The sequence below is a fragment of the Limulus polyphemus genome, unplaced genomic scaffold (genome assembly GCF_000517525.1).
Source record: "Limulus polyphemus unplaced genomic scaffold, Limulus_polyphemus-2.1.2 Scaffold8100, whole genome shotgun sequence".
In the NCBI taxonomy this organism is placed as follows: domain Eukaryota; kingdom Metazoa; phylum Arthropoda; class Merostomata; order Xiphosura; family Limulidae; genus Limulus; species Limulus polyphemus.
The window spans coordinates 22,536-34,265 of NW_013673710.1; the positions used below are offsets into that span (position 1 = coordinate 22,536).

General features: G+C 36.4%; 1 protein-coding gene across 1 annotated transcript in view; it reads left to right on the plus strand.

Annotated features, from left to right (window-relative positions):
- The window catches only part of LOC106475108, a gene marked incomplete at its 5' end in the record, with an annotated part of 25,028 nt that extends 17,757 nt beyond the window's left edge, over positions 1-7,271 (plus strand). The window contains one exon of the mRNA XM_022379316.1: positions 2,948-7,271. Within this exon, the coding sequence (XP_022235024.1) occupies positions 2,948-4,366 (1,419 nt within the window). The remainder of the gene's footprint in view (positions 1-2,947) is intronic.
- Between the last annotated feature and the right edge of the window lie 4,459 nt (positions 7,272-11,730).

Consider the following 11,730-nt stretch of genomic DNA (forward strand, 5'->3'; position numbering starts at 1 on the left):
TATATTTATGTTCTTGTTTTTAATAAGTCATGGTACATTAATCATTCAGATCATCCCACTTCTAGTTTATCTTCCTATCTATCAGCCTACATTGTACGTTGTCATTCCTTACTTCTTAATTAAGTCTGTTAGGCATTTGTAAAAATCTTGTCAATACCTTCAGCCTGCTAGATTTGTCAGGAAAACAGACTGGAAGCGATATGTTAAACCATTCTTCATGTTATATTTATATAGTTATCTGATCTGTGACTTCTCTGGTTAAAACTTCGATAGGTAAAGGTGATCATACTGTTTCATTTGGCTTTAGTCATTATCTTTCTTGCCATAGCATAGGTAAGTCACGTGAAAACTAATCATTGTTCACCAATGTGTTGGAGGGGTCAGAGACCACTGTGGCTCAGGTATAGGAATCCTTAATTTTGAACTGCCAAACAAAGGAAAAGACAACTAGTTGAAAGCACTCACCGCTTCTCCCAACCGAATAGTGTAGTTGCCTGTCACTTTTATAATGCACCCACAGCTGAAATCGTGAAGCTTGCTTTGATAATGCCACATCTCAAACCCAGGGCCCTCAGATATGCATTGTCTGGTATGCAAACCATTGGGCCATGCCCTGATCATATTTTAGTAACTAACATTAATTTCTAAACATTATGTTGGGCTGAGTGTTGTATCTTACCAGTCTACCTGCTGTTAATCGATTTAAGACTGTGTTTTAGTTTCAAAAGCTTAGTTTTCGAGTTTGCTGGAAAGAAAAGAGATATTTGTTCTAATATGCGATAAACTTTAGAACATGTCAGTTTTTCTGAAAGACATTTTGTAATTAACCATACAAATTATTACTGAATATTGGAAACTTATAAATTAATGAGGTTCATTCTGACAACAAATTGACTCAAAAGTCACATCAATATACAGGAACACTTAAAATAAATAAATAGCATTGACCCCAACATTTGGATGCCCTTGCTGTGTATGGTATTCTCGGTCATGATTTCTAGCTAACATCTCACCTATATGGTATACGTAACAAAATACTGTAGTAAATATTTATGTGGTCATGCACGAGACAAAGAACATGTCCGTGAGCAACTACTAATTCAGTCCTTGGCATCTGTTCACTCCAATGCTTAATCTCCTTTTTTTTCTTCTTTTTTTTAGCACTCTAATCTCAGGCAGTGACCTAAGTTTTTGTGACAGGATACAAATCACAGGCAGTGACTTAAGTTTTTGTGACAGGATACAATACTGTAGTTTTACTTTTCACTGTGTTATAGCATTCTTAAGAGTATGGTTCGTCTCCCATTACCGAAAATTAAACTCGCTTTCTGCAGTGGGTGTGGTAAAATAGTGATGGTCTAATCTAACTATCAGGTTTGACAAGAGTTGTCAGTGGGTGTTGATGACTAGCTGCCCTTTCCCTAGTCTGTCACTTCTAAATTATGGACAGCTAACTCAGATATTCTTCGAGTAGCTTTGCATGAAAGTCAACAGTACAAATAAGTCTTAAGACTTATTAGCTGCACTGTATATGACAGGGCTGTTGTTCCACATTCATTGTATAGTATATATCTGGGATTAAAGTTACTTTATCACAGACCAGTCCATCAGAAGTTCACTTGACTCAAGTCATTTTCTTCCCCAATACATTTGAAATCATGTTTTCCTTATTTATCTGAAATGTAATTGACTACATAATATATTAACTGTTCTCAGAAGTTAAAGATTACCTATAAGATTTGATATTAAACACGTGATTGTACAAACCGACCACAGTTTATCCCATGCCCTGTTGAAGGAGTGAGATAACTGTGGAATTTATTTACATACTTTCTGGAGTTAAAAGGTGCTATTGGAACAAACAAGATAAAATGGTTCAGATAACACGTGGTGTACCATTACAATTAGTTTTACAGTGGAGAAACTAGCTGTTTATTTGTTAGATTAAATAAGATAAGTAGTTGTTGGTTTGGAAATTAATAAGAATGTTGACTAATTTATTAGTAGATATTGTTAGGTTGGGCTTATGTAACCAGTAAGAATGTTGACTAGTTTATCAATGGATATTGTTAGGTTGAGTAACCAGTAAGAATGTTGACTAGTTTATCAATGGATATTGTCAGGTTGGCTTGAGTAACCAATAAGAATGTTGACTACCTTATCTGTAGATATTGTTAGGTTAATTTGAGTAACCAGTAAGAATGTTGACTACCTTATCTGTAGATATTGTCACGTTGGGTTTGAGTAACCAGTAAGAATGTTGAATAATTTATCAGAAGTAGTTTCAGTGTTTGCTTTAAATTATTAAAATCATCTAGTGATGAAAAAGTAAATAAAACACAAGGACCTGGTTGTGGTAAAAACATATGTTCATAGTGATCAGTACAATGTTATTAAGTGTTTGATATTTCTATGCAACAGCTTGCAGCTGGGGTTTTGGTTTCAGTTTGTCATATAAAGATCATGTAAGATAGAAAGGGATTATTTAGTCTTGCTCTAACAGCACATTGTTGTTAAGTGTTTGATGTTTTTATGTAACACGTCTTTCAGTCATGTCGATATAATGATTATTGAAAAATATTCAGCTTTGTATTAAACAAAGAGTTTTTTGACGTGCTATTAAAACATCAAGCATTTTTTTCTTCATACTTCATTAATGGTTTTTTTGTAATACCCTTCCAGGTGGGCCGATCATTTTATATTCTTCTTCATTCAGATCTCAATTTCTTTCTATTTTGTGTAATAAGTTGTAATAATAACGGTTACTATTATGTTAGAAAAAGTGCAAGGATGAACGTTTTTATTATTAATGTCATATAAAGTTTTGTTTGTTTATGTACTATTACTTTCATTCAATATGAAAATTTATTGTTTGTGTCCAGTCTCACTGATTGAACTTGCTGGATTTTTTTGATATGCATTTATTTTTTCTTATTTCTATTCATAGTCCATCCTGGTAGCCCTATCCAAAGGCCGACTTGAATGTGACATATCCGAGGAGACAAGAAAAAAGTTTGATCATTGGTACTTGCAACAGGTTTTCCAGCATTGCCGACAGGTGGCATTGCTCCACAAACAAAATATACATCACCAACAACAAACCAGGATTAATCATTTAGATCAGTCGCCAATGGATGGAGCTATAGTCATATCCAACAAGCACCACCATGTACCCGGACATGGGGCTGTTTTCACCAGTCCACCTCAAGGAAGGACCCGTATAAGAACCTCTTTTGACCCTGAATTGGAACTGCCGAAATTACAGCGATGGTTTGCTGAGAACCAACACCCCTCACGACACCAAATCCAACAGTATGTTAAGGAACTAAACGCACTGGAATCCCGAAGAGGACGTAAGCCTCTAGATATCAATAACGTTGTTTACTGGTTTAAAAATGCACGTGCTGCCTACAAGAGGGCAGAACAAAGGTACTTTATAGACCCTAATGGTTCTCGTAGCCCTAGTGGTGACTACTGTGAAGACAGCAGCCCTCACGAAGCAGATAACAATACTAGTGACGAGTTCTATAAGAACAACAATGTAGACTCCTCTAAACAACGTAAGATTGACTTTTGTAGCCCAAAAAATGGCTTCAAAGTGGACTTGCAAGGCTCAGACAAGGAAAATCCTGACAACACCAATCATACATTGGATTTGTCAGTGCGGCGAGAGACCACAGACACAAACCTCACCAGTGGTCAGTCAGTACAGCGAGATCTTGTGGATATGAATAATAGCAGTGGTCAATCTGTACGGCAAGAGATCACTGACACAAACAATAACAGTGGTGACCATAATTCCAATGTTTCACCATCCCGCCATAAAAGAATGGAACAGGCAGAAGTCAAAGAAGAGCTTCCTGAAGATATTACTGATAACTCAATAGACTCATGTGTTTCGGGTGATGAAGACCAGGACATAGATGTTACAATGATAACCAGTGAAAGTTGGGAGAAGTCAGAAAGGAGTAAAACTCCAAGAGAAAGTTTATCTCACCAAGACTTTGAAAATAGAGACACAAGTTCATCTGGACCAAGCCATCAGGTGACACCCTCTGCTTCTGTGTCTCCTTACAACATGGAAGAAAGGAGAAAAAGAAACCGCACTTTCATTGACCCAGTGACAGAGGTTCCCAGGTTGGAACAGTGGTTTGCTATTAATACTCACCCTTCCCATAGTATGATAGTACGTTTTACTCATGAGTTGAATGTCATGCCTTATCGCCAGAAGTTTCCCAAGCTTGAGCCAAAAAATATCCAGTTCTGGTTCAAGAACCGCCGTGCTAAGTGTAAGCGACTGAGCTTGGCAGCAGTTAAAGACAGTGGACCTACCATGGACAGATTAGCATTTCAGCCACTAAGGTGAAAACTAGACATTGACAGATTGATATTACAGTAGTTTCAAACTGGCTGGCTGTACAGTTTAGTTTCCAGCAGCTCAGAATAAAAATATCTAGTTTAAGAGGTGTTGGACAGATTGAAGAGCCACGCAGAGTATTAGATTAACAAGGTCAAGTCAGAGTAAGCAACTCAGAAAAGAATATATTACAGAATGAGCAGCTTGGAGAGGAAGATATTACCAAAGTGAAGACATTACGGTGTGAGCAGCTTGGAGAGGAAGATATTACCAAAGTGAAGACATTACGGTGTGAGCAGCTTGGAGAGGAAGATATTACTAAATTGAAGACATTACAGTGTGAGCAGCTTGGAGAGGAAGATATTACCAAAGTGAAGATATTACAGAGTGAGCAACTGAAAAAATAAAAGATATTAACAAGACTTAGATAGTACAGAGAGTGAGCAGCTCAGAAAAGAAAAGACATTACAATATTGTAAAATTACTTATAAGAGTCAGCTTGTGATTATGATGGTCAATGAGGTTGATCAGCTTGACTAAAATGGATTAGCAAAATAGTCAGAAATAGATTTAAGCTACTTAGACTTAAATGTATGAGTGGATATAGATTAGGTTAAATAAATCCGATTAATTAGAGATCAGTGAAATGTACAAATGGAATAGGTTAAAAGAAAGAAGTCAGAACTAGGGTTTAGCTACTTGGGTGAAACATCCTAGATTTAGCAGGTGAAGGGAAGTTAGGCTTAGCTAAATATCATTAAATCAATGATGTATGGAAGAACAAAACAAGACTTAAGCAGGTGAAGGGAAGTTAGTCTTAGCTAGATATTGCTAAATCAATGATGTATGGAAGAACAAAACAGGACTTAAGCAGGTGAAGGGAAGTTAGTGTTAGCTAGATATTGCTAAATCAATGATGTATGGAAGAACAAAACAGGAGTTTAGTAGGTGAAGGGAAGTGAGTCTTAGCTAGATATTGCTAAATCAATGATGTATGGAAGAACAAAACAGGACTTAAGCAGGTGAAGGGAAGTTAGTCTTAGCTAGATATTGCTAAACCAATTATGTATGGAAAAACAAGACAGGAGTTTAATAGGTGATGGGAAGTTAGGCTTAGCTATGTATTGCAAAATCAGTGATGTATGAGAGAACAAGATAGGACTTAAGCAGGTGAAGGGAAGTTAGTCTTAGCTAGATATTGCTAAATCAATGATGTATGGAAGAACAAGACAGGAGTTTAGTAGGTGAAGGGAAGTTAGGCTTAGCTATGTATTGCAAAATCAGTGATGTATGAGGGAACAAGACAGGACTCTAACCTTAGGAATGCTCTCTTAACTGAGACAGTTATTGATGTGACCCTGAGATGGTTATACAAAACAAATAAATGGTTATCAGCTCTAAAGCTCCTGTGTAAGTAGGAATGAACATTCGCTTTTAATTGTTCAAGATATAAATTATTTAATAAGTTTGCTACATCTAAATATTAATAAACAGGTTAAAGCATGAAAGATGCCACTTAGCTGAGGATGATAAGGGAACACCTCACTACTTTTCTTGTTATTAGATTGAAAAATTTATTATTTAAGCAGTTTGTCACTGTTGATTACGTTAAATATAAGGTGATGCACAAGTGGCACACCACCATGATGTTTCTGGCTTTGTGGCTAGCATGTCAGACTATTGTTCTGAGGGTGTACGGTTTGGATCCATTGCCATCAAAACAGAATTGTGCTTTACACTTTTGAGGCTGTGAGTGCATTATACGAGTGTCATTACATCCATCTCTTTGAGTAGAGTAGTCTCAAGAGTTGCTGATGGGTGCTGATAGATAGCTGCCTTCCATCTAGTCTGTTAGTTAAAAATTCAGGAGAGCTGTGGGAATTGTTGTACTGTTTATCACGACAAGAGACTTACTTCATTACCTTATTACATGGATATTGATGTCCCAACCAAAAACAATAATGAAACCCAACACGACTTACTTCTTACTAACTAGGACAGAAATTATACAACGGTTAAGGTGGTGTGCTCTACTTTTATATCCCCTTGTTTATATTTACATTTTATTAAATAATCAAGACATTATATTTTAACAAGAATAAATTCTCCATAGAGGTTTACAAAAAACAAAGGAAACTTACAGGAACACATCTACGTTGTCGTACTTTCTTAGACAAAACCATTTGAGTAGTTCGAGTTTTCAAGGGTAGGTACAGACCTTATCCATTCTCATTAGTTATCATGGTTAACACTTGAAAACCCACACAGTCTAGTGTGCTTAATTATGGTGGTTAACACTTGAAAACCCACACTGTCTAGTGTGCTTAATTATGGTGATTAACACTTGAAAACCCACACAGTCTAGTGTGCTTAATTATGGTGGTTAACACTTGAAAACCCACACAGTCTAGTGTGCTTAATTATGGTGGTTAACACTTGAAAACCCACACAGTCTAGTGTGCTTAATTATGGTGATTAACACTTGAAAACCCACACAGTCTAGTGTGCTTAATTATGGTGGTTAACACTTGAAAACCCACACAGTCTAGTGTGCTTAATTATGGTGGTTAACACTTGAAAACCCACACAGTCTAGTGTGCTTAATTATGGTGGTTAACACTTGAAAACCCACACAGTCTAGTGTGCTTAATTATGGTGGTTAACACTTAAACCCACACAGTCCTTTTCTTTCATATCCTGCTTATTATGGTCACTGACACTTGAAATACTGCATGGTATTTTGTGTGTGTGTGTGTATATGTGTGTTAATTGTTGTGATTAACACTTGAAACACTACTGTCTGCCTCATTTCTGTTGCATTGCTTAGAGGGCTTTACGGGTATCTTTTCGTGTTTTTCTTTTTTTTTTGTATTAGAAAGAGAGAGAGATTGAATTCTGTAGGAAACTGATCATAGAGAATTTCAGTCAAGTTAAACCCAAGGAAACAACTTCCCAGATTCAGCTATTACTACTAAAGAACCTTGTACTTCTTCACCCAAGAACTGTTACCAAAGGTTAATAAAACCTGGCTGCCTAGGATGTACAGTAGTTTCAGCACTTAGCTATCCCTCTTTCATTACCTTTTGGTGCTTATGTTTAAGATGCATGGAATCTTGGAACAGTTAGACTCTGCTTTTCATTGCTGTAGATAATCATTGTCTATATACATTTATATTTTACACTTACTAATTACATTATTTGTCAGTTCATCAACAATGTAGTTTACTGATGACATTCTTTGTCTTTATTTCAAACAGTTCATCAACAATGTAGTTTACTGATGACATTCTTTGTCTTTACTTCAAACAGTTTGTCAACAATGTAGTTTACTGATGACATTCTTTGTCTTTATTTCAAACAGTTCATCAACAATGTATTTTCCTGATGACATTCTTTGTCTTTACTTCAAACAGTTTGTCAACAATGTAGTTTACTGATGACATTCTTTGTCTTTATCTCAAACAGTTCATCAACAATGTAGTTCACTGGTGACATTCTTTACATCAAACGGTTCATCAACAATGTAGTTTACTGATGACATTCTTTGTCTTTATCTCAAACAGTTCATCAACAATGTAGTTTACTGATGACATTCTTTGTCTTTACTTCAAACAGTTCATCAACAGTGTAGTTCACTGATGACATTCTTTACCTCAAACAGTTAATCAACAATGTAGTTCACTGATGACATTCTTTGTCTTTATCTCAAACAGTTCATCAACAATGTAGTTTACTGATGACATTCTTTGTCTTTACTTCAAACTGTTCATCAACAATGTAGTTCACTGATGACATTCTTTGTCTTTACTTCAAACAGTTCATCAACAGTGTAGTTCACTGATGACATTCTTTACCTCAAACAGTTCATCAACAATATAGTTTACATGATGACATTCTTTGTCTTTATCTCAAACAGTTCATCAACAATGTAGTTTACTAATGTCCTTCTTTGTCTTTACCTCAAACAGTTCATCAACAATGTAGTTTACATGATGACATTCTTTGTCTTTACTTCAAACAGTTCATCAACAATGTAGTTTACATGATGATATTCTTTGTCTTTACTTCAAACAGTTCATCAACAATGTAGTTTACATGATTCTTTGTCTTTACCTCAAACAGTTCATCAACAATGTAGTTTACATGATTCTTTGTCTTTACTTCAAACTGTTCAACACCACATTAATGCATGTAATCCAAAATTAGTTTGTTTGAACTAGCTTTCGACCCATTTCAGGAGTCATCATCAGGATTAATATACAAACAACCAAGCCTTACCATTCCTTTATACAAACAACCAAGCCTTACCATTCTTTTGCTTATTTCTAATTCACTTACGTGCTAAAACTTTCACTGCACATCTTTTAGTTCCCCACTTACGTTGCAAAAATATTAAGGACTACTTAGCACATTCCAGAGTAATAACTGAAAGTACTACGTGTGAGTCGGTATACTGAGTACAATCACATGGAGGCTGAATGTGCCCTGGACTGTGGATCTGAGGTTTTGTAAATTGCACCCTGTTACCGCACAGAAAAAAATGATCACTTTGGGGCCGTTGGTACATTATAAGAGTGCTGGTCAAAAACCACTTTTAATTAGAGTATCCCACAAGTTGACAGTGGGTGATGTTGACTAATTACCTTCCCATTAGCTCAAAATTAGGGACAGCTAGGAGAAATATCCCTCAAGTAGTTTTTCTGGAAATTCCCCAGTGACATGTACAACGTGTAAGTACTCTTTTGTCTTTCTTACCATTTCTATGTAATGAATCAGTTTGCATGTATATCTGATTGCACTAGTTATTCTATTTACTCAGGCCTGTTGCTATCTTTCTGTGGTAATTTCGACATGCTCTCATTTCTTGTTTTGTCTTTTGCTGATTATTTTATTCCTTTCCTACTAATTATTACTCATTTTGAAAGAAAATAATAGATAAAAATCAGTCTATACGGAGTTGGAACTCCGGTAAATACAAAACTGTGCTGTAGTTCTAGACGCCATGTTAGGCCTAGCTAAGACGTCTACAGCAGCAGGTCCAGGATGTTACGGTAACAAGGACTAAAAAACTGCAACATGCCGTGGATTAATAGAACTTCCCTGAAATAGGCTGTTGTTCATGTTGTGTAATTCTACATGTTAACATGATGTGACATGGGTCGGGCCAGTGATACAAAGATAGAGACTGTTGTTCATGTTGTGTAGTTGTACATGTTAACGTGATGTGACATGGGTCGGGCCAATGATACAAAGATAGAGACTGTTGTTCATGTTGTGTAGTTTTAAACGTTAACATAATGTGACATGGGTCGGGCCAGTGATACAAAGATAGAGACTGTTGTTCATGTTGTGTAGTTCTAAAAATTAACGTGATGTGACATGGGTCGGGCCAATGATAGAGACTGTTGTTCATGTTGTGTAGTTCTAAACTTTAACGTGATGTGACATGGGTCGGGCCAGCGATACAAAGATAGAGACTGTTGTTCATGTTGTGTAGTTGTACATGTTAACGTGATGTGACATGGGTCGGGCCAGTGATACAAAGATAGAGACTGTTGTTCATTTTGTGTAGTTCTAAACGTTAACGTAATGCGACATGGGTCGGGCCAATGATAGAGACTGTTGTTCATGTTGTGTAGTTCTAAACGTTAACGTGATGTGACATGGGTCGGGCCAATGATACAAAGATGGAGACCGTTGTTCATGTTGTGTAGTTCTAAACGTTAACGTGATGTGACATGGGTCGGGCCAATGATACAAAGATGGAGACCGTTGTTCATGTTGTGTAGTTCTAAACGTTAACGTTAATGCGACATGGGGCGAGGCTTCTCACGTGAATAAAACACGAACTTGTTGTTTCGTATAAATATTCCATTATTAAAATGGCCACGTGTTTTTTGTGTATTAATATATAGTTAGATGAGAACGTTTTCTGGGCTGAAATAGAATATTGTAAGATAGTGTCTTTGTTAAAGTGGGATCATTATTGTATATATATATCATTAGCTTGACATTGTTGTACAGTTTCATATTGTTCTACGTGAACACCCCGTATTTCTGTACGATTAGTGTGAATTTGTCCGTCGTAGTAAGAAAATGTACAAATTCTGTTGTATATATTGGAAGAGTTATGCTGAAAATTATTTCGGACATTGATAACGAAGAGCAGTCGTTACCCTGAGTGCTTTAAGTTCGTAACAAGCAGAAAATAGACCAACCAGGTGGTAAGATACCAGAAAAAAAAGGTCGTGTGAAAATCGTTATATCCTCAAACATTCGAGAATTTTTAACCCTTGTACCCTAATCAAACAGTATTTCTGTTGTTAAAATATGCCCATATTTACTTTCAGTTGTTTGTAATGACAGGTTAGCTAATTTACTGTAATAACAGTGAATTTCGATACGCTATTTACTTAGTGTCGTAAAATCAATGTTTTTACTCTTTGGGAAGTAATTAATTAACTTCAGTTAAGCTACTTACAATTATCCATTATGGACGGAGATGGTTTGGCATCAGAGATTGGTAATTGTGGTTAATTGAATGTAATCAGTTTGTTCAAGCAACAGTTGAAAGGTTTTAATGTGATCTTTCGGCTTCTTTAACTTGGGCACATCGTAAGAGATCTTAACGATTGTAAAATGCTATTATGTAAGACGTGTTCCTTACTTAATTCCACTCCTGTACTATATACGTAAAACTTTTAACTCTCGTGTTTCCCGGTGAGAATGTCTTTAGAATATAGATATGTATTAAGAAAAGTGTTTAACGAGAATTCCGCTAGGGATTCGTTTGTCCAATGAGGAAAGAAGAGGGTAATTAGGTACTCTGTTAGAGTCTAAAGCCATGGTTTTACTAATTTCTGTTATCCATAAATGTGTTGTGAGCATGAAATGCTTCTTTAAAACAGCTTGGGGTGTATATATATAAACTTTCTACGTTTAAATAAAGGCTGTTTTCATCTCTTTAGCGTATGTTGTTTTTTTATATCTTTTTCGAGCCCTCTGGTGGATCAGCGGTATGGCTGAAGAACTAATACTCTGGCTTTGATACTCGTGCTGGGCAGAGGGCTGATAGCCCATTGCGTAGCTTTGTGCTTAACAACAAATACTGTGGATCTGAGGATTCATGGCTCACTTCCCGTTACCTCCAAATAACGCTCCGCACTTTGTACGATATGAAAATGGCGGTCAAATCCCACTAGTGAGGTAGAGTAGTCCAAGTTTTGGCGGTGGATACTGTTGACTAGCTGCCTTCTAGTTGTAGTCCAAGTTTTGGCGGTGGATACTGTTGACTAGCTGCCTTCTAGTTGTAGTCCAAGTTTTGGCGGTGGATACTGTTGACTAGCTGCCTTCTAGTTATATTCCAAGTTTTG